The sequence below is a fragment of the Labrus mixtus genome, chromosome 17 (assembly GCF_963584025.1).
Source record: "Labrus mixtus chromosome 17, fLabMix1.1, whole genome shotgun sequence".
In the NCBI taxonomy this organism is placed as follows: Eukaryota; Metazoa; Chordata; class Actinopteri; order Labriformes; family Labridae; genus Labrus; species Labrus mixtus.
In genome coordinates, this window is record NC_083628.1 from 15,456,257 (window position 1) to 15,480,500 (window position 24,244).

General features: G+C 39.3%; 1 protein-coding gene across 5 annotated transcripts in view; it reads left to right on the top strand.

Moving 5' to 3' along the window:
* Positions 1-18,305: 18,305 nt before the first annotated feature.
* Positions 18,306-24,244, top strand: part of sfswap (splicing factor SWAP) — a 58,623-nt gene continuing 52,684 nt past the window's right edge. For 3 of the 5 annotated variants that reach the window (XM_061060756.1, XM_061060754.1, XM_061060755.1), the window contains exons 1-3: positions 18,306-18,678; positions 20,292-20,455; positions 23,783-23,914. In XM_061060756.1, the coding sequence (XP_060916739.1) occupies positions 18,479-18,678; positions 20,292-20,455; positions 23,783-23,914 (496 nt within the window). In that variant the 5' untranslated portion in view covers positions 18,306-18,478. Of the gene's footprint in view, positions 18,679-19,712; positions 19,859-20,291; positions 20,456-23,782; positions 23,915-24,244 lie in introns of all 5 variants that reach the window. The other 2 variants (XM_061060757.1, XM_061060759.1) reach the window with 2 other exon arrangements.

Here is a 24,244-nt window from a genome sequence, read left to right on the forward strand (position 1 = left end):
GATTTGCTGACTTATTCACTCCCTGTCGACAGTAGTGATTACAGCATTTCCAATGTTGGTCACTCGTTAAAAGTGCATTTATCTCTGAAGGTGACACATGAATTAAAAAAAAATACAGGTATAAGACATTTTATTCTAAAAAATGGGGGTCCAAATGCTATTTCAGTGTGGTGAGGTGTTTATCAGGCATACAGCATGTGCTTTTTTTTATCTTTTAGTCTCCATATTGTTTGAGATACATGAAGCAGGGAAACCTATCTCCTCCTCCATCTACTGTAGCCCTGAGCAGATGCTACATCTGTTGCCTGCGGGTCCAGACAGAGCCTTGGGACTCTAGTAGTTGGATCCCTCAAAACTCTTTTATTTTTTTCTCCTTTCCTCCACTCCTTCTATTCTATTTTTTCTCAAGCCTGAACCAGCTCATGTGGACTGTGATGGAATCATATCCTCATTATTGGCCTGTCTTTATTTGCAGCCTCCTGCACCAATCCTCACAAGTGATCATTTCAAACCGACTGCTGGGGAAGGATAAATGAAGAAAGAGGGAAGAGATGAAATGAGAGGAGATGATTTTAATGTATGTAACATCTGTGCAAAACAGAAGCTGCTAGAACAGAAGCCAATAAGTGTTATGTTGCACACAGCAGCAGCACAAATTGGACAATGTTTAACGCTGTTAAACTTCATGTTATTAAATAAAACCAGCCCCATATTATGCAGCAGCTTAGAGGATGTAATGTAGCAGATTTTTGAGATATAGAGAAAGGTGTACATATGATCTAAGTTTTTTTTTTTTTCTAGAAAATCGAGAATCGCTTGAGGCTTAACAAACATGCTGATTGCATCCCTTACCCAGTTAAACTTTTGCAAACGCCTGTTTTGTTTTCTACAGCTTAGAGGCATGTGATTCTCCTTTTATTAGCAAATTAAAACCTTTTACGAGTCATTACTGCTAGTAGCTGTTGACAAGCATGAAACCTCCTGTTGTCAGCCTACACGACTCACATAACCCCTCATTACATAACGATCGTTTGCTACTAATGGTCAAAATCAAGCAGAATATCTTTCAAGTCACTGAAGGGCCAAATCAGCAACAGCCTCCTGAATATAACAGTAAGGATTTAAAACTTTTGTATAAGTTTCTGTAAACTTAAATAGCTGTAAATCTGCTCCCTTGGTTACCTAAGCACATGCCAAAGCTTACGGGGGGGCGGGGGTGGATTTGATTTTTGCCTAGGGCGCCAAGAGTCTCTAGAATCGCCACTGGATGGTCTGACACCACACCTATACATCTTAAAGGCCCTGACACACCAAGGAGATCGTCGGCCGTTGGTCCTAGTTGGACCATTGATGAGAGGTCATCGCCCTAGTTTTTGTGGGGCGTCCGGCTCCATCGCTACCCGTCGGCCCACGTCTGACTTTTTTTTTGGACGAGAGGAATGCAGCAGGGATCAGTGAGAGGGAAGTCATGGTTAAATGGACTGCCTTGTTGTGAGAATGAGCAATGATTGGTTAGTGAGTGATAAGGAGCAATAATTCAAGCAGCAGGCTGCCAGCTGATTACAGCTGGGGCGTACAACTGCTGTCCTGCATAGACTAATGCAAAGCTTCGTTTTTAATTAACATGTAAACTCCACAGGGTAACTTTGACTCCTGCATATGTGTATGAATACGAAGAGGGTTTTTTTTTTGGCATTGTTCTTTAATGCCCTGTGGTCAGTTAGTGTAATGAATGAAAGACCTGTCCAATCCAGTAGATTAATCAAAATCCAATCAAAGTGATAGCTGCATTTAATGTATGATATGGATGGACAAACAAATGAATGGGAGAAGACAGATCTGTGGTCCCTTGTCAAATCATCTCAGGGAAAAACACATTATTGAGACAGATTTAAGACATGGTCTTTTATGGCAAAGTAAGTTTGCTGGACAGACAAGGGGTTTGACAGAGACACATTATGTAATCAATTATCCAAAAACACTCTAATTTACTCTGTGTGGATTAAAAGAAGAAACGGACGATGCAGAGCAGTTAGCTTCCAAGTGATCTGCTCCAAGGAGGCAGCACATTACATTCAGAACATGGTTATAAAAAAAGACATTCCAGCTGTTCAAAACTCAGCTCGTTTGAAACTTTTACTCTCATGTATAAAAAAAAAAAAAGAAAGGCCTGTCACAGGGCGTTGCAATAAAGTGGTGGATTAATTCTTCAGATGAAGCTGTGCAAAGACACCATATGTTGGCCACTCTATACAAACATTATAATGGAGTGTTGAGGCAAGACGATATATCATCGTTTGTGACACTTTCAACGGGTAGCTAGCTGGGGTTGTTTGGCTGCTTCTCCCAGTCTTCGTATTTTCTAAGAGGAGGTATAGTGCTCAATTATGGGGCCTAGAAGCTATTACATTCTGTGGCTGTGAACTGTAAACTCTATTTACATTTTTAAGTATGTATGGAAATTCAAAAAACAAGTGCATTTATTATTTGCTCATGGTATTGGCCTTGTTTACAGTGCAGCAGTTTTGTAAAGCCTTGTTTCAGACCCCAGTCCTGTCATCCACATCTCAGAATTGCTCAGAAATTCAAATACATCTCTAAAGTTCCAGGGTCCTTCATCGCCACGGTCAGACTCAGACGTAAAGCCATTCATGTGTTGTATTACCACGTTATGTTCAAGAGGTAACTGTGCTCAGGCCTGGTTCGTCCTGGAGCAGTGTGAGTGCAGGCAAGCAGGGGAGAAAAGATAATCAAAGAAAAGGTCAACTAATCAGATTTGGGAGAAAAAAATTAACAAAAGAAAAATGGAGCCCACAAACTGACCATTTGCTTTACCTCAGCTCCATTGGAGTTGGCAGACATCTTCAGGGGCAAGTGAATGTACAAAAAGTTTTCAACAACATGAGGCCACCAATTATATAGTTCAGATCATGAACTGAAACAGCATTTTTAGATGGTTGGACACTTGCTTTCTCAGCACATTTCCACATGGATGCATAGCTTCGCTAACACTTAAATATATTGATAAAGGCATTAACTGAATGGCTGAATTATCCTGAGTGAAGTCAAGTATTTGAAATATGCCACCATTCTGACATCCAGTCATCTCTCTGTCATAGACTGCCATTTCATTAGACTCCAACCAGGCCCAGATGAGGAATGAGCGCTCTGCAGTGGCACTGAGCACAGCAGGGTCAGTATCATCGTATTGTCCTATTAATCATCAGCTCAGGGAGAGACTCACAGTTCCAAAAGATTTCCCTCCAGAAAGACTCAGATCTGTGTGACAAGAAGCACATTTCCCAAGTATCTGCTGGCTGTCCCAGTTTGGTGATCACCCTTTGACTTCTCACTGTCTGTCTCTCTTCCTTTATTTATTTGACTGCTATTTTCTATTTACTTTAACAGCTTTTCAGCAGGAGCTGCAGAGGCAGGAAGTTTATTTTCCTTCTTTCTACAGTGACTCTGCTTCTCTGTATTTCTGTTTCTGTCTTCGAGAATTATGTTAGTGTTTAGAACTTATAATGCAATATGACTGATTATATATTGTTGGGGTAAATCTTTGCAAGAGTAAATTCATCCTACACATAACATAGAGAAAGCACGCTAAAGCATTCACAAAGGCTGACAAGTCTTACATCCCAATAACTTTCTCTTCTTCTATCACTTCATCATATTGTCATTCAGCCTCTCGGGCCTCATTGAAAGAAAAAAGTTGCCTCTGAATTCATCATTGTTTACAAGGCGAATTCAGAGGTTGTGACTGTTACTTAGAACCCAAACAAATAAATGCAGCACAACAAATACAGCCACATCACTTGTATGTAAATAAAAAAAATTACCAAATTTCCTATTTGCCCAAATTAGCCAAATGCTCCCAATGACATGGCTTAGCTTGTTTTGCCCGAAGGTTATAACTTGAACTATAATTATCATGTTAGCAGGGGAGCCGGGAGTCAGTTTCAGTTGGGGTGCTGAGAGAACTTATTATATATGATGACTTCATACTACATGCTGCACTAAAGCATATTTTATTAATTAATTGTTATGTTCAGATTATTAATTCTTCAAGGTTTTTTTTTTTTTAAAGTGCTCTGCCTCTGTGCATTGCCTGCTTGTCAGCACCTGTGTCAGATTGGACCTAAAGCTGTTTGTTTGCACTTACTGACATTGTTTCCTCTCTTCTAGATCCTTGCCTGTGTTGTACTTATTCTCTAAAGTTCATCGCTTTGGATAAAAGCATCTGCTAAGTGAATTGTAGAATTGCAGAGTATTAACAGCCGCTTTTATTGAATGAAGAACATTTTACACTTATCAACAGACATCAACTAAAAGTCTGATTGGGCGGCTGTGGCTCAATTGGTAGAGTTGTCACCTCTCAACCGGAAGGTCAAGGGTTCGATCCCCAGCTGAGCAACATGTCCAATGTGTCCTTGGGCAAGACACTTAACCCTGCATTGCTCCCGGTGCTTCAGTGGCGGTGTATGACTGGATTAGTGTTGTACTTACTCTCTGATGTACGTCGCTTTGGATAAAAGCGTCTGCTAAGTGAATTGTAACTTTGTAACATTGTAAAAGTCAAACTAAAAGTTTATATGTTCATATTAAAGTAGTTTATAATTGGTAGAACAGTGAGGGTGAAGATTTCGCACTGTTAGGTTAGACTGATGCTGTCCAAACAGCATCAGTCAGTTACTGCAATCTGCAGTGTTGTTAACACATCTCACCGGGTTACCAGTGGGAGATCAATTTAAGTTTTTATTACTTGTCCCTTAAGTTCTGCACACAATAATACGTTCCCTCGATCTGGCTTACCCATATCCTTCTCACGTTACGTACCCACTGATTTCTTCAAATGTTTGTCTTTGACATGATGAGGTAGAGAAGCTGTTAAAAAGTAACACAACCAGCCGGGTTCCCGCCGCGAGATAACGGTGTTTAGCAATAAAAAAAACAACCTTACGGAGTGCAGTTTTTTAGTGGAAAAGACTCCACAATTCAAAGTGACAAGTGGGAAGCGGAGCTGGGCGGCATGTCTTTTGGCAAATTAGAATTTTGCAGTTGGTCCACATTGGGCGGCTGTGGCTCAGTTGGTAGAGTCGTCATCTCTCAACCAGAAGGTTGAGGGTTTGATCCCCATATGGGCAACATGTCCGATGTGTCCTTGGGCAAGACACTCAACCCTGAATTGCTCCCGCTGCTTCGGTGGCGGTGTATGAATGGGATTAGTTACCTCTGATGGATGATACTACATAGTGACCACTACCATCAGTGTGTGAATGGGTGGGTGTGACATGCAATGTAAAAGTGCTTTGAGTAGTTGGAAGACTAGAAAAGCGCTATATAAGCTCAAGTCCATTTCCCATCAGAAGTTTTTCTGAAGGTTCTAAAATAATGGTTAACTAATGCTCCAAAATCTTCTTGGGTCAAGGTTTTTTTTTTAAGACCGTCAAAGAAGTAAGTTTCATTCTTTGGATACCGTTAGTCATGGGAATTCTGGCTCTCTTCAGTGATCCAGATCATTTGGCTCAGCTCGGCAATAAGTAAGGTTCCAAACGGCTTCATTTGGCACCATTTTGGCTTTTATCAAATCTGCCAAATGTAGCTATGATATGATCTATGATATGATTGATATGAGTGTGTGTATTTTACTATTATTCATTGTAAAAATACTAAAGCATAGTTCCTAGAAAAACACAATTTTAAAATTATGTTCGGTATCCTCACCTGCTGTTTGCACAAATACGCTTATCACATCTCTGTCTGTGCTCTTAACACCATCATCTCCCTCCTCCTGTTGCTTTTTTGTCATCACATCTGACTGGTCGCACGGCACACATGAGGACAGCATTCAGTCATTGTGTTGTGGACCTGTGGCTGAGCAGTGTGGAGAAAAGAAAAATCCTTTTATTCTATTGTGTATTAAATAACAACAAAAAGGGGAAAAGAAGGAACCCAGCTCTAAAGCGGCACATCACATGTTCTGCAAACTTTTTGTTAAAATCTGTCTCCTATGAGGTCTTGACTTCCTGTGATTAAAGATCTTAGACCTTCAGCTCAGGGAGGGAAATGTCAAGTCTGCCTTTCATGGACGTTTCTGTATATTCTGAGACAGTGGGCAGGATAAAATGGGCTTTACTCCACCCTAATTTAATCCAACCGAGAGGTGCTGTCACAAAGCATTTCGGTTGTTCATGGGAAAAGGCCACAAGAAAAGGTCAATTTACTGACAGAAAGCTTCTATTGATTATTGAAATGTTACCTTATAAATGTTGATCCAATGATAAGTTTTAATCAGTCCCAAAATAAAACTCAAAGTTCACATCGTCTAGTGTGATTTAGGTTGAAGACTAGACATGTAGATTGAAACAATCTATCATTGTCAGGTACTCAAAAGTCAAAAAGAGGATATCTATTTTTGAATTGGATTTTTAATTAAATTCTATTTAGCAAATATATAATATTAACTTGGTCCCTGCAATGTTCCTGATTATGAGGACCTAATTTGAATCCATAAGCATTGCTGATCGCTGGAAACACAAGTTCATTTTATGAGTGCAATCAGGCTGCAAGCTCTTCGGACCAAATGTTGCATATGTGTAATTATATAGTTAGATCATTTGCAAAGATAACTGACAACATAACTTGTGATCAATAAATAATATTACATACCATAGCGGGTGTCAATCATAAAATGTCACAAAATTAACAATTTCTGTCACAAAGAGTAATTCTTTTTTCATTTTTTTTTTCATTTTTCACATTAGCTATTCATTACAAACAACTTAAATTATCTTGTATTGTTATAAAGTGCTATCCCTTACAATACAGTACATCTGAAGACATCAGGGGGATGGGGCTTATTTAGTAGTTGGGTTAGGGGAATTCCTTTTATAAACATATAAAAATATTTTACCCATTATTGTGAAAATACATACAAAAAAGTAGTTAAAGGATATGTGTTTCTGCTTCTAGCGTTTCTTACAATAAAATCCTAAAATAATATGATAGTGTTCTGCCGATTGTGTGTTGTTCTAATGTCAGGATTTAGATGGGCCCACGAGTGTGTGAGGCTGTGTGTAACGTTAAATATTAAAACCACCTCTAAGGACAATGGGAGTCCCCAGAGTCTAGCACCTTTATATTGGGGGTTGCGGGCTATAAAGTTTGGGAACCCCTGACCTAGGCCACCCTTGACATCTGATTAGCCACCACATAGGCCACCCAAAACTCTAAACCATGATTAACTATTTGCAGCTGAATGTAAGTTGAATTATGTTAAAATCTTAAAACTTTTTAAGTCCTTAAAAAAATGCATGCATGTTGCCACTTTGTTGCATCACTTTTTAAAGTTGAAATACTGTATACAAATAGATACAGGTATATAATATCTGTATAATTCTTGAATTGAAGTAGTTAAAGTAGATATGATTAGTGGAGATAGAAAGATAGAAAGTTGTTAATTATATTTAATGGTGTGTGTTAGCCCCAGTTGGGCCACCCCATTCAAAATGTTTTCCCCTGGTGATTGGTAGAGAGAGGAGGAGCAGTGAATGTGTATGTGGCAGTGTATTTATCAATACAGCTGTAGGTAACATTTAAAATAATATTCAAGACTACAAAAAAGAAAAACTATTGAGGCTCTAGCTAGATACCTAGGTGAACTACCTACATCCTCTATGCTAGTATGTGATGGTATGGAGGAATGGATTTACTATTAATTTGCACAGTCTAGTACATACTAAGAATGAATCCTTTCCTCTTCTTTTATGTTTTTATTCTGTTATTTATGTATGTGTCTGAGTCAGTGCACACCTACATGGGTTTGAATTGCAGTCTGTCTTAGCCCTAAATCCCCTGAAGACAAATCATAAACACCTTAATGACAGACCTTGGTTTCTAATAAAAGCCATAAAATATGTCTTCGGTAAGACTTAATCACCGCATTAATCACCTTAATATTGTGAACTAAAGCAGATAAACAACCTCAAAGATGCCAAACCCAAAATTATCTCATCTATCCCATTCTCACAGAACAGCCTGATGGATTAGCAGGGCCTCATCTGAGAGGCCCATAAATATTCATTCATTAATTTCATACTTTGTTTAACCCCACCTGGAGGGGTTTGCTCTGTGTGAAATAATGATAAGAGCCTGGGGGTCCCATTAAGCCTCTGACTAATCCCAATAAATCCTCATCCGTGCACAGTGCAATCCAACTTGACTTGTCTTGCTCCTAAATAAAAGGCTGCAGCACCAAGACATTTGTCCACATTGCTTGATGTCCTTTCCAACCTGTCGCTCACGTAGCGGATCACCTGAATTGATTGCAGAACACTTGACATGTCGAGTTCGTGCTCTCTTTTAATGTGTACCAATACATGAGGCAGGCGATCAGGAGAGTCGAAGGGTCATTTCTAATGGCTTTGTCTGACATGACAGAGTGAAAAACAGCTGACTGTGCTTTCATGAGTTCCCTGAGGTCACTGTATCTGTTAAGCAATCCATGTTAAGTCATACAAAATATTTCAGGACCCTTCTGGAATGACATTTCTGCAATTAAAAAAATAAATTTTCAACCTGTTTTCTGTCACAGTACTGCATTTTGACATGTTGTGCTATGCATAATAATAGAAAATGGTGTCTAAATGTGCAGAGATTTGCATTTCTCAGTCATACTGTGCTTGTTGCAAAGGGTTATGGATACACGGTGGGGAATAGGAAGATTTATTTGACTCTCCGCAGAGGCAAATCTATCTAATGTGACGGATTAATCCCCTCTGAGAAGTCTTCAGCGAGATCAAAGAATAGACTTAAAGCGTTTAAAGTTTCCTCATGTTCCTGCTGTGGTCTAATGCCCTAATTCTGAGAGCTGATTACTGAGCATTAGTAGTAAATGTTACTCAAGGGACATTCATACCATTGTTTGGATACTGCCTTTAGCTGTACGCAAGCATTTCACTTTTTTTTTTTAAATCCACTTTGCTAGATCATGCAGAAAAACCTGTTTTGAATAAAGGCTATAACATCACTGTTAAACTGAAGGTGTAACATATTAATGCTATAAATCTAATAGTGAATGTATAGCTTCTGTGTCTCACTCGTGCTTTCTTTTTTACTAAGACATACTGAAGACTCATGGCAGAGTAATAAAATGCAGTAATCTTTTCACTGGATTGTTAGAGAAATAAAAAGACCCATTAAGACCATTTTAAAGGCTTTTTTAAAACCCCTGCTCCACAGTGCAGACTCACTCTGAAGTCTTGTTACTAGTCTCTGTAGTCTGACTCTAAAGTCAAGGGACTTGGCAGGACCTAAAAATCTTACCATAATAGCTCATTTTGAAGAGCCCCACAAAGTTTAATGAGGGAAAAAATGTACAGAATGACTTTCAGAGTGCTATTTTTCAGAGCAATGATCAAATGCGGTTTTATTTTAACAATACCTCGACGTTTGATTCTTTGTGCAAAATTTACACATTTTCACACTAACACTAATTGTTAAAGAGTTTGTGATAGGATTAATCTCAGAACAACTGACTGTATGTAAAAATGCATGATGCTTCCCCACCTGTTCCCTTGTAAAAATGAAGCTAAAATACCCACCACAATGGGTGCTGACTTCTTCAGTGAAGTCATTTGCAGTCAGGACATGCATGTCTGGAATCTGACTGGTGGAGCCACAGATTTCACGTCCTGCCAATTCAGCTAAGCAAAGCTCACATTTGAATTACCGTTAAAACAGCAAAGATCCCTTAGGTGGGTAAAGCTCACAGAACAACAGATCCTTGTGTCTAGTTGAAACAGACACTCGCGGTAATGCAAAGTCAAATGGCTTTTGACCCAGCAAAAAACTCTGCAGGAGCCACATTTATCAGAGCTGTCAACTATGATGTTTTTAGCATTAAATAACAAATTAAAATTAAACTTCTTCAAAAATGGAACACTTGGGCATAATGATAAAAAGCTTGATAAGAATTAACTATGTTTAACACAAACTAGTCAGCAGGGGGAGCTCAAAATATTTTGGCTTCACTTTAAGGAGAATTTCAGCTGTCTGTACTAGGTGGACAGACAGTGAGCGATCGTCGCTCTGGTGTGTCCAGCTCCGTTGCCCCCCCGGGGCCCCCGTCTGCCTTTTCTCAGCCGATTCGACATGTTGAATCGGCATCGGTCGACGTTGGCGCAGTTGGTGAGAAGAGGGTTCAGTTATCTCCAGCTCTTGACACCGGTTCTGGAGAGCCCCTTGAGCCTGCCGCTGTAGTATCAATGCTTTCACCCATTTAGTGCAGTTTCTCCTTATTTGTTGTCTACACCTCTTCTTTTCTTTTTCCACTAGAAGACCAAAGGCTGCCATTTTCTCTGCTTTCCATTCCACTAGCTCTTTACCGTCTGCTTGGTGTGTCAGGGCCTTAAGGGAACAGTTGTGCCTTTAATTGTTTTACACTTTATAAGGTCAGAACATTTGCTGTGCTTGCATGGTAGTGTCCTTCCATTTAAGTGTGTTTCATTACGTATCTGTTTTCACACTGAAACTCTATCATCCCATGTGTACCCGTATGCATTCCATGGCTTTCTTGTCAAGAGCTTTTTTGTCTTTTGTAGTTTGTGCCTAAAGTTGGATGCTTCTATTAACATTGATCTTCTCAATTTGATGTTGCGTTTATCATGCTGACAATTATGTCCTCTATCGTATTCCTTCTAACTTTTTTTTTTTATTAACTATGATTAGCTATTATGGCAAACTATTTCTGTAACATTATATTTTTGACACCATATTTTCTTATTTCCCACTTTTTTTGGATAAATACGTCTTGGAATAAAACAAGATACATTTAAAAAAATGTATATTAATGTTAGCTGTCACTGCTGACCGAAAGGAATTTCCCTATGAGTAGTTTCAGCCCACCTTTACAGCAGCCTTGCAGCCAAATAGATGCAATAAATCATAGAAAACTTAATCGCTCAGTTTCCCACAAGGGTCTAACAACAGAGCTAGTGTGCTTGTTTTAATTTAGGTGGGATTAGAGAGTGTGCAGGTGTGCTTTAAAGAGCAACACTTCAATAAAATGCAATAAAAACACAACAATCATGAGCAATCCTCCTGCTGCCAATCTCAAAAATGTTATTAAAGCCATATCATATAGCTGTTCACATCTGGCCTTCTTAATAAGTCCAAACAGTGTGGTACAAGCAAAAAGAAAGAATGAAAGAATAGGGAGAAAGTCAGAGGGAGAGAGAGGCATAAATCATCCTCCAAAATGAAATGAGTGCAGGGGGAGCCTGTTGTCTTTGTTGCTGTCTGACTACAGAGCTCCAGCAGGCTCAGTCACCCTCATGGTTTGCTCTCGGGCCATTTGTGAATACAGTTCCTCGGGTTATTTAATTGCCACCTTCAGAATAGGTCATCACAATGTCTGTGAAGGAGCGCACAGAATAAGCTAGCCGGCCAAAATGAGTAACACATAAAAGATGTATGTATCCCCAGTGGCGGAAATAGGGGCAAATATGGTCTGAAACATGTCACCATTAATAAGTATTCCCTAAGTATTACTTAGACCACACATAAGCAGTTTTATAATACTACTTCTAAAGCACTTACAGGAGAAAATAACTTGTGAACTTCACAGGCTAACCCTTAATTGAAACATTGAGTCAATCTTAAAAGAAATTCTTTTTTTTTATACAGCATGTCTTCTAAGCTAAGCTAACTAAGCTTTTTGTTTAAGCTCATTCACAGTGATGCTTTAATATCAACTGTTACGGCTTTATGTTGTTCCTGTGCTATTTGTCCCTTCTCCCCTCATGTTGTCTGCTGCTCTCCCCAGGTGAAGCTACTGATTGCACAAAGAGGTGCACCTCGCCTCAGTGCTTAAAAGTCCAGCGCTGACGTCTAAAGGGAGGGGCATTTGGAGTGAGGACTACTTTCTTGCTGCTCCTCACAGGAATTTTGTAGTGTTGTATTGTGTTGCTGCAGTCCTTAGTTGATGTTGGTTTGTCGTTCAGTTGTTAGTGCGTCTTATTTTAATCCCATGGTTTTGATTCTTTTTAAGGTGTTTTCTGTGTTTTGGGCGATGTTGTGGGTTTTTGTCTGTAAGATGTGATGTAAAAAAAAAACAACTCGGAAGTAGCGGACGTAGAAACAGAGTCCGCAATACGACGCTATGATGAGAATATCTGCCTTTCTATCAGTGTTAAGTGTAGTGCAACGGAAAGACAACATCAACAAAAGAGCGGAGAACAAAATACCGATGAACAGAAAACTGAAAAAATTAAGCCTTTTACTTACGTGCACAGAGATCGTAGTAGTCGCGTGCATACTTTCTATGCACCATGCAGCAGTCACAGTAAACGTCTCTCACCCCATCTATTGGCTCGATGTGAATTCTCCGGAGATTATCCTGCAGTGTTCTCACATCAGCGCACTCAGACTTGCTGCGGAAAAAAAAAACTAGGGGTCTGGCAGGAGAAACTCCGGGTGAAGTCCGAGCTAAAAATGTGTCTGTTTGCGTTCACACATACTGCTCCTCTTGGAAATATGCTGAGTTTTTTCAGGAGATTTGTGCAAGTGTGAAAGCCCTAGAGCTTGGTAAGTCACCTGCAACATGTGAGAGTTTGCCACTTTATTATTTTTGGTGGTTATCCTGATGGGAGTATTTCAGTTGACCATATCTTTGGTCTTCTCTGAGGCGCTGATTCTGCAACGTCTTGAACTTGGTAAACCAAAGACTAGCCATTTAGATGGAAAGATAGGACCACCTTAATATGGGGTGACATAAATGGGGGCTAGTCTATTGATTACAATCTATATTCCATTACTTCACCACTGACACTTGGCCGGTATTGAGTGTTTCATTTTTACCACACAACTTCTTCCAATATACTTAAATGACTTTCTGGTCTTTTCGCACTCTGCCCTACTTGCTTCACTCTCTGCTTTCACAAGTGTGTAAATCTGAACCTATATGGACAAATTTGAACAGAACCAAGGTTGTAAATAATAGAGGGGAGAGATAAAAGCTTTGTGGTGAGAGCTCCTCCATCTCTATTGTAAACTGTACTACACAAGCTCAGCTGTTTCCTTTATTAGGCCAGAGGAGCTACTCAGATTTTATTTATTGCTAAATTTGGCGTTAAATAGAGCTATTGGGTGCATGCATACATCAATAATTACAGTACAGGAATCCCAGGCTTCCTCACACTCATACAACTCATAACTTATTATTTTTTAACCAACTCAAAGTTGAATTACAAAAATGTTAAATTCACCAACATTTTTGTTTAAGAAATTTGAACTTTATTATTGTATTCCAGCTTTTAATGCCTTTCATGCTGCCATTGAAATTACTTTTAAAAACTGAAGCTTTTATTTCAATAACACCAGTTCAAAACAGATCAAGTCCAAGGAACTCTTAAACAAAAGCCAAGAAGAAGAAGAAGGGGTTAACTCACCCCTTTGCTGACATGTCATTCTTTTGAATAAGATGTGATGAGCTGAACATTTTGGTGATGCCTTCAGTGATAGCTTGTGAAGTGTTTATCTAAATAATAAACCTTTAAATGCTCTCCCTCCACATATCTTCATTATTCATGAGAATAATGAAAAGTGTATAATTCAGTAGAACAAGAGAATCTTTCGTGTTGCTGATACGCTTTGTGAAAATGTTACAACAACAGATTAAATTATTTATGGAAGTGTGGCCATCGCTTCGTTTGAATGTGTGACCTGCTCTGTGTGCTTCTACAGTATAAAGGCTACTGTAGCGACAAGCTGTGCTGATTTGCAACTGCTGTACCTTAACCACAAATGCAAGCCTCAGAGTGTCGATTGAAACAGATCAATTGCAATTGGTTGCAAGTTTGACGTTTTTATTTTTTTAATTTATTTAATTGGTCAGTAAAGGGCCCGAGAGGCAAGTAATACAGTAAACGTGAGCCATTTGTTTCTAGTTCTGATCTAATGTCCTCTCTGACCCAAGTTTATGACCTAAGAAGGTGTATTTTTTTTAACTATGTGTGGAGGGACAATTCAATAAAATGACCTTGTGTGTGAAAATTGGTTTTGTGAATTCATTCTTTGACTATTTTCTGGCCTAAAAAGGATAAAGTGTGCAGGATCACACAGCTAACAGTGCTGGTAGAATCTGACTGAGTCTTCAAAGGTGTTTTATTAATACTCATTCATGGAGACAGGTAAGTCGAGAAGTCAAGTGCAGTACTGCCCCATGGACTCAAGGAATGAGTTTTTTCCTTAACGTGAATTTTACTTTTCTCCTGCACTTACATACTGCAAATGATTAAGCATCACTGTTTTGCCTCACTTTTAGCTACTCTTACAGCAATGGTGAACTCCTTTTGTTCATGCTATGTAAATTATATCAATAAATAAATAAATACAGGCTGATTGATTGATGCCAAATTGAGTTTTCCCCCAATTGCCGTTAAATGATGTCATATAATAAGTACGTTTAAAAGTGTTTGTTATTGATGTGAGCACTTAAAACCCTTCTTCACGCCTCTCTTTTGGTTGTTGTGTGGGTCAGATAATTTACCAAGGCTTGACATCCATGGGGAGTATGTTGTAAATGAAAACTGTTTAAAAATACACAAATAGAAAAATCCAGTTTGCCCACATGGCAAGAGAAAACAATAAATCCATCAAAAATGAAAATAACAAAAATGTTCCCCAAGGTCTTCCTCAATGTGACATTCATTCCCAAATATAGTTTGGCTACATTGAATCATCAGAGAAAACAATGGACAACTCCAACTCCACTGTCTGTGCTGCCAGAATTGGGGGAGAGGTTTTTTTGTGACAGAGATATGATTGAAAAGGATTTGAACAAAACTGGCAAGGCTTTGAAATGTATTTTTTTTTTAAATCTCCAAGAGCCTATTAACTCTCCTGTACCTGTCTTGAAATACGAATACCTCAGCAGTTTACTCTTTAATCAGACACAAAACTAACAAACAATCAAAATCTAGACCAGACCTTCTCTACATCCAACTCTGTTGCAAATCAGAATCAGAAACACTCAATTAATCCAGTGCAGAAATGTGGTCGTTGCAGTGGCTTGCATGGACAATACAGCAGTAGAAAAACTAGAAATACATTTAAAATATGGAATAAAACAGAAATATTAATAGAAATAAGTAAGAAGAACCAAAATGCATAGTATTTGAATAAATAATAAAGCACAGGGAATTGGAGTTATGAACAAAATATACAAATATAATTAAACAAAATGTGCAGTGTTGAACAGTGTGGATAGCAGACTTATTTTCAGCCCGGGAGTTTCATAGCTCAGACCAGCCAGCTTTAGTTCACATCAGAATCCGACTTTTTATTGCCAGGTACATTCACACATACAAGGAATTTGACTTTAGCCTTCACATTACAGTAATGTTCTCTGACTGTGAAGCTGGGTGATAGTCTGTGTTATGAAGGGGGAGGGGAGGGGCATTTTTAATGAGGCTGGCAGCAGAGGGGAAGAAACTGTTTTTTTGGCGGGAGGTTTCGGTCCTCACAGACTTCAGGGGCCTGGAGGTGTACAGGTTGTCATCCTTTCACTGGAGTTATAATGTTAGCCTTCTTAGGATATAAGTCAATATTGTGAACTATTCTCTACAGCCTTGTTATGTTTAGTGTATTTAATCAAAAATCTAATTTCCAATTTGGCGCATTTAAGTATAGGTTGACAACTATCATTTATTTTAACACATTCAGGAATGGATAGTCATAATTATGAAGGATGATACAGAAACTGTTGAACATTATGGACAATAACATGCATCCCTTACACAATCTTGTGTGTGAACACAAGATTGTTTTTAGTGGGAGGCTACGGCAGCTAAACTGCAAAAAGGACAGATTTAAAAATACTTTTTTACCTACTGCAATTGCACTTTATAACGACTCCCCTTTAAGTAAGTACAGAAGACATTTAAACTTTTAAACTTTAGCCTGAGTTGCATATATCATATATCAAACTGTATTGTGGGCTCATGTTTTTTTTGTATGGGTGGGATATGTATGTATATATGTGTTGTGTTGTGTGTTTGTATGTATGCTGGCTGCTGGAATACCTAAATTTCCGTGCTGGGATGAATAAAGTATATCTTATCTTATCTTAAAAGGGGGTTTAAGATACATTTTACAAGTTAATGCACCAATTAGTGCCTTTCCTGCAAAAGGTTAATGATTATTTTTTTCCTTTTTTTTCAAATCTCCTGTAGCGTTCATCAGACACATGTTCACATTTTAATAGTTTTTTAAACATGTGGACTGGAGAGTTGTAGTGTTTCTGCACCATTCCAGTGTCACTCATGGTCACAAATCCCTGCCAACAGATTGCAAATCAGTGCATACTAACTTGTTAACCATGGATATGGTTTTCCCTTCTTCTTTTTTCTGTCCTAACTGAGTCTTTTGAGCTCAGTACGTAGCATCAGTTTCTAGAGAGCAGAATCACATCGGCAGCAAGAGGCTAAACAAAAATAGGTCAGCATTAGTAGTTCTGTATTACAGACGAGACAATGCACTGAAATGGAGCTCAGCGTGAGTTCAAGCTGGAAGACTGGTTATATTCTCTCAAACATTTATTCTATTATTGATTTGGGGTGTTTACTCTTTAAGTAATAATCCAAAGTTACTCAACCAATCATCCGGCCGTGGTCAAATTTTAAAACCACTTCTCTCTCTTCCACAGTCAGTTTTTCATTTCAGAGCGATTGCTGCGACCCTCCTCCGCCCCAGTCATTTCCATTCCAGCTCAAGAGTTCAGATACAGCCTCAGAAACCCAGTCTTCATCAAATCCTGCATTCTTCTATCACCACCACCACCAGGGTCTAGACTCCATAGTTATAGGAGGTATAGTCATAGGTATCCTACCCTGCTGTCGGCCTCATTACCCTGACGAGTAATATGAAGTAGTATGAAGTTGTCATGATGGAGTCTAATCCCCAAAGACTTTGCACATGTATTTCCTAAATTGTTAAATAAATAATTGTTCATTCTTAAGTCTCTCCTGATGAACTGAACAAATGCATTCAACAGCGAAAATCTCTCTCTTTTTCTTTCTCTCTCTCTGTGGTCACTTGTCGAGTGTACACACCTGCAACATGTATGTGAGGGTTACAGAGCGAGGGCGATTGATCACATATGGTTCATTTGTGTTAATGCCAATCGTGGGCAGAGAACAGCCGATACTTGGACGAACTGCCCAGGATTGAAACTGCACAATGTGTCCTACATTATTCCCCCAGGCAAAACGTGCTCGGCCTATACTTTCAGAAGTAGGCTACTGGTCGGCTACTTGAACAATGAGTGCAGACTGGATGACCACTCGGTATACTGTTAGGACCTGCTGTTCATTACTAAGTGACCACGAGGGTTCAGTCTACTGAAACCCCCTGCTGAAAAGTCCGCACTACATACTGAACTGTGGCTTTTTGGAAAAGGCCCCCCATCACTGCATATCGGCCCTCACTGCCCTAAAGCCAGGGCATGTTCCCCGTTCTCCTGATTAGCCACTCCTGGCATGGTATAGGCTAGTGAAGATAAAAAAAAATGTCCGGGCTAACATTTACTTTTCAAAATGTAGTCACGCTTGTTCTGACTGCTGCTGTTTAACCTCTCTTCCAAACTCATCTTTCTCCTTCCAAATAGATGATTAAAATGTTACTCTCAACACAACATTAGAGTAGGCCTACCCTTTTTATCCATAGCCTATAGCCTACTGTTCTGAGATACATTTAGACTATATCACATGTACCTTTTAGCATACATTAAATTAATTGTTAATTAAAAAAAAAAACAAGTGAATGCAATTTGCTCCTGTACTAATTAACTCCAATTTATCTAGGCTGATTTATTTTTTTCTTCTTTGAGTTATTTTTTATTGAGTTAGGCATGTCTTTTTTTAAAATCTTCCAACGAGCTTTCCTACAGCTTCAAACTGCTACTCTTAAATTATCTCTACTCTTAAAATGTTCTTTATAAATAAATGTAGCAATGTGACGGGGGAATACTTTTTTTTTCTGTGGAGGTCTGTTGTGATATCACGGTGTAGACTGAAGGGTTCATTCACTACGAGCACATTCCATAGAAGTAAGAAAAACATCTTAACCGGGTGAAAAACGACTGACATTGACGTTCTTAAAATTCATAGTAGTACTTAAATAGTAATATAATTCGTGATATGTTTATGCATATACTTTCACACAATTATGGCGAACAACTATTATTTTTAATATCACAGACACATTGTCGAAAGTGCGGACCGGTTTGAATCGCTGCATTTACTTATTTCCAACATGGCGACCGACGGGACGTAACAAATTGTTCTGGGGTACTACACTACGGAATATTGTAGCATTTGGACCACCTGTAACCTATTTGTTTACCAAAAACACATTCACTGTGCGTTGCTACTGCCCTCTCTTGTAAAACTTTAGTGTTTTGAAGAACACGTGGGACATGCATCGTCGCGGAGCTGCAAAGAGAGACCACAACAACAAACCTGTGAAGAAGGATGTGAGTGACAGTGATAAATACGCCGACCTCTTGGTGTTTGGCTATGCCTGCAAAGTATTTCGAGACGACGAAAGGGCTCTATACCACGAGCATGGAAATCATCTTATCCCATGGATGGGGGACAAGAGCATCATGATTGATAGGTCGGTTGAACAAACTTAGACTGAAACATTATGCTAACCATCTATCCTGTCCGTTAGCCTGTTTCCAAATTCAAGGGACCACATGGAGCTTGTTTTTGCAGAAGCTTGGAAATTATTGCAAGTGACAATGAATGTGTGATTTCTTGCCTGTTAACCGTGTTTTTTTTTTTTTGGATATCCTAAACCGACAACAAATGGTATCTGAAGTTGTATAAAAACATGCGAAGATACAATTCCCTGCCAGTCTTAAAGCTTGTTGGACCAACAAAGATCACCCAGTAACAAATTTACAAGGCATACCAGCAAAACTACTGCAGTCTAATGCAACCAGTGTGGACTCATTTGTATTTTTCATCAAAACAAATAAAAGTCATGACCCACAGAATGGTTTTAATTGACTGCATTGAGTTGTGCAGTGTGCCTTCTTAACTTGCTCTGGGCTGAACAATGAATGGTTCAATTCAAAACCTTCAAGACTTTCATGGATTACCCTGAAGTGGGATTTGCATCTTGGCATGTTGGAAGAATTTCCTCTGGAAACTATCTCTAGGCATAGTTTACGTTTAGTTGAAGAGAGTAAAATGAAGGGTGTGACAAAGACCGTGTTTTGTATTGTCAGCGTCTTTTAAATTGGCGTCAGCATTACCACATGCGCAAAACAATGACTGTAGATGTTATTATACTGTGCTTACACCAGTAATCCCAGAGCAAATTCTAACCAACACTTAAGGTTACTGCAGTTAAGCTGATTCAAAATATAATGATGACAATGGGGAAAATAATCACGCTTCAGTCATCCAACAAGACATTTCATTTGACTGCAGTGTTTCTACAAAATGTTGCTGCAGGTGATGGTGTAAAGTTTGATTGCTACCGCCATGCAGAAACGGAAGTACGTTACTTAAACCTTCAGACATTTTTGTTATTCTTTTGAATCTTCTTGTTCTGCAGTGGACTGACTTGTGATCCATGTGTACAGCCTTTGTATGTGTGTCTTTATCACATAACCCAGTTTCCCCCCCCCCCCCCCCCAGCAAGGTAGGCTAAGGGGTCCTGCCAAACCCTGAATGCCAACAACAGCACCCCCCATTTCTTTGTCTTCATGAAGAAACTTCAACTGAGAGGTGGCGTAGAGGGACGAACCTTGGAAAATGTCGTCCATTTGGGTTCTTACGGATAGGTATTTATGTACTCGGGTTTGTGTGAATGTAACTTTCTTTGCAGATGTAGAAGTGTTTGATGAGAGTTACAGGGGGGGGGGTGGGGATTGAACCCTGTAAGGTAAGAGACGAGTTGCTTTGTTTTTCTTTGCTTTTGTCTTTTGGTGATATAGGCCTTTTTTGGTTTGTTACACTTGTCCAGAAAGGAAATAGCAGCAGAAAGCTCGTTGTTAGGTGTCATGACAGCACCATTAACACTTGACAGTATTTTAGAGATTTTGACAACTTGTAGTATTTTACAAGAATACTCCCTCTTGTCAGACTTACAGAGAGCATTTTCATTACTGTAAAGTTTGGTTTTAGGTTGCCTCCCCTTGGTAAGTAGTTCGATATTTTGTATAAAAAAAAGCTTTGTTGACTTCCTTCTCTCTAACCCTGTTTATCATCCAACAGATACGATGGGCGCGGTCACTTACATGACCTTTCAGAGTATGACAGCGGGTCATGGAATACCTCCTACCAGCTGTCAGAGGAAGAGGACAGGATCGAGGCGCTCTGCGATGAGGAGAGGTACCTGGCTCTGCACAGTGACCTGCTGGAAGAGGAAGCCAGACAAGGTGGGCAATCAATCAAATAATAAATCAAATTAAAATTGAAGAGAAAAGCAGGAGAATCATATAGTATGCTGCATTCCCTAAAGCGGTAGTTTAAAGTCATTATTACCTGAACACTTTATTGTTTTATTTGTATATCTAAATCTATTAAAAATAGAATAGCTGTCTTTATGTTCTGTCAGGGGAGGCTTATTTTCCAAGATTAAAAAAAACAAAACGGTATCCTCTGTTTAAAGAGTCGACAAAAGCTCAAGCCTACAACAATTAAAATGTATTCAGGAAAGTGAGCTTGAATTCAGTCTGCGCTGGTGACGGCTATGTTTGACACAAACACCACAGACAGACACAATAATTCATTGCATGATGGAACTCATTGCAATACAGGACAGTTGTATGCACAAGAACATATTGTCAAAGGAAAAGGCTGTCTGAGATAAAGGTGAAGCAGTGAAAATATCTTCAAATATGGCCTACATTTCACTTTTTAAAGATTTATTTTTTGGGCATTAAGTGCCTCTATGGGAGATAGGACAGTGGATGGAGTCGGAAATAAAGGAGAAAGAGAGTAGGGAGTGATGCGGGAGGACCACAGCCTCCACACATGGGGCACGCGCTTTAACCACTGTGCCACCAGCGCCCCAATATGGCCTACATTTAAACAACTGAATATTTGGTTATGCAGACCTTTGTTAATGGCTGAGAGAACCTGTTTTTGTTGACTCTGTCCACAGCGGTACTATGGTTAGCTTCTGTTTTGATACTATTGCTGGCTTCTCCAAACAGGGCCGTTGGTGAATGTAGTCTTCTATTCTGTATGTTGTGTACACCTTCTATAGATAAGTACATCATGCATCCCGTGAATATGAATCTGCCCCTAGTGGCTGAGTGATGCTAATGGCAATGTAGGTATCCTATTCGCATTGTTGTAGCCCCATCAATCACCAGTCATTAGCATCTTTCATCCCATTATATTATGAAGCTGTGAGGTATTGAGCCACAGAAAAGTGCTGACCCTTTGCATACATTACATGTCTTTTAAACAAGACATAGGATAACATGGTATCCCTAGTACAATCAATGGCTATGCAACTTATAGTACTCAAATTAGAAATGTTAAAGGTCCATTAAAAAAGCAGTTTTCACATATATGCACTCCTGGAAAGTATCTAGATAATTTCGGGAGCACTGCTCTGGATATTCTCCTGACCTGGCAGTTCACATATGCACCTCACAGTGGGAGACTATCCTTCTCAAACAGGAGGGGGGGTGGGGGCGTCCCCTGAGGTAAGACTTGATGTAAAAGTAACAACACTGAGAAAGCGGACGAAGTAACAGAGGTCGCTATACGAGGCTGTAATGACAATATTTGCCTTTATGTAAATGCTACGTGTAGTCCAACGGAACCAATCTATCAACAAAAGATCGAAGAAGAACATACTGATGAACAGAAAACATAGTGCAGCCGTTAAATTATGTGCACAGAGTTTGTGGTGTTCTCGTGTAGTCTGTGCACCGGCAGCAGTCACAGGACATTAACGTAACCACCCTCTCCTACTGGCTCGAGGTGAATTCTCTGGAGAATATCCTGCTGAAAAATTTGGCTGTTTGCTTTCACACATGCAGCTCCTCCTGGAAGTATCAGGAGTTATTCAGGAGTTTACTTCAAGTGTGAACGCGCTAATAGGAAATGTGACAGAAATCATGTTAAAAGAAATATGGTTACTCTGTACAATAAGTGTGATTTCTGTAAATATACCTTTTCCTCTTTTTGTTATGTAAGATAACCATTTAAATTCACAGCGGGAATGACCTCTGCACTGAATAATGTGCCTTAAAGGCTTAGAAGTTGTTTCAGGATATCTGTGCTGCTCGGTCGCACATAATACTGAACATTGCCATATGTCTATTTTTCTATTGGCTAAATATTTTGACTCTAACAAATTGCTTGACACGTATGTTCCATCAATTACTAATGGCTCATTAAACTTGTGACATGAATTTATCAGATCATCATTATAGAGCTTTGTCAGTGTTGCTGCTGAAGAGCTCAACTGTTGGCTCTTTCCACCGACTGTCAGTGTTTCAGGCCCGTGTGTCGTCCTTTCACACCACGCCCACAGACTAACACTAATATGACAAGCCTGTCTGTACAAACGGATGAGTGGCAAATCTCACAATTGCTATATCCTTGAGTCAAGGTTTCTCACTGAAATCTTGGTATTCCAGTTCACATCCTCAACAGAGGTGGCTTGTTCAGCATTTCTGTCTCATTAAAAGGACCGGGTCTGACTCTGAGCTCAGGAGCTGCCATTTCTATGGAAATCACTTTAGACTCTGTGATACTTGCATCTCACTCCCTGTTTCACATTCTAATGAAACAGGCTGTTTTGATGATAAAGCACCCTTCTGAAAGACACACTTAATGACTGCCATTGAATTAAAACGCCACAGTTTTAAGTGAAGTATGGTGTCTTATGCCCAAACTGACATTACAGAATGAGTCAACTAATGATTTGTGTCACTCACACACTCACACACTCACTGCAGACGGTTCATCCCCCCGGGCTGCTTTGCCCTTGAATTTGGAGGCCTGACCCCATTCACTCAGGCTATTACCCATCTGTCCACTGAAAGGACAGAGGCAAAGCATTAGAAATATTGATAGTTTTAGTGGGATTTTTGCCCTTGCTTCTTTATTAAAGATATAGTTCGCCATGAATTTCAATAGGGAAGGGGGATGGTGTCTGGGGCCAAGCAAGCGTGTGTAGTTATTGAGCCTCTAGTAAGACTTTATATTGACCAGTTTGTGTGTACAAGTAAAATGTCATATTTTAGAATGTGGTCCCACAGTCAAATAGACTCTGATATAGAGAGGGAATTAACCTCTGTTTTTATTTTTTTTAATTCTGAAAATATTTACAAAAGTAGTATTGACTACGAGGGTTATTAACAATGTAACCATAACGCCAACACCATTAAAAAAAAAAAACTAACTTTGGCATCAATCCACAAATAGCTTACTTACAAAAACTTTTCTTTATGGTCTCCTCATTTTGACAAATTTGCTAAGTTTTCAGGACCCTAAAAGCTGGAGAAGACAAACTTAACAAATGAAAAGAAAAATCCTAAAACTAACCTTTAAACATTTGAGAAATTTGCATGAATTGAGATGTAAAGGTAGTATCCAAAGTTGTTACCAGATGGTATTCGTTGTCTGCAATACAGTGATACAAGGATATAGAAAGAAAATGTGTACAACTGTAGGAGTTGTTTTTGTTTTTGTTATTGTTTTGAATAGTTTTCCATAAGGTGTGTTCTTGTTTTCCACAGAGGAGGAGTACAAACGTCTGAGTGAAGCTCTGGCTGATGAAGGCACCTACAACGCAGTGGCCTTCAAATACAGCGCTGACTACTATGACCCCTCTCAGCCCACTGAGGAGGAGGATGCCAACAGGGAACATGGTGAGAACTCGCATCACTCTCAAACCTGCTTATACATTCAGTGAGTTCACCAATCTCACAACACTCACAACTATACACACACTTAATTTAGTGTGGGCAGCAGAAGCTCAGTCTGTAGGGACTTTGGGTTTGGAAAGTATTGAAGATTCAAACCTTTTTGAAGCACTCAGATGAAGCTAAAGCTAACTATCAGCTACTCCTGGATTAATTAGTTCCAATTTAGAGAAGAAAAAAACAGTTTGGGATTTATTTTTGTTTTTGAAGGGACATGTTGTAGAACATGAAGAAAGCCAGCAGACAGACATAGAAACTGAGTTAAAGCTAATATGC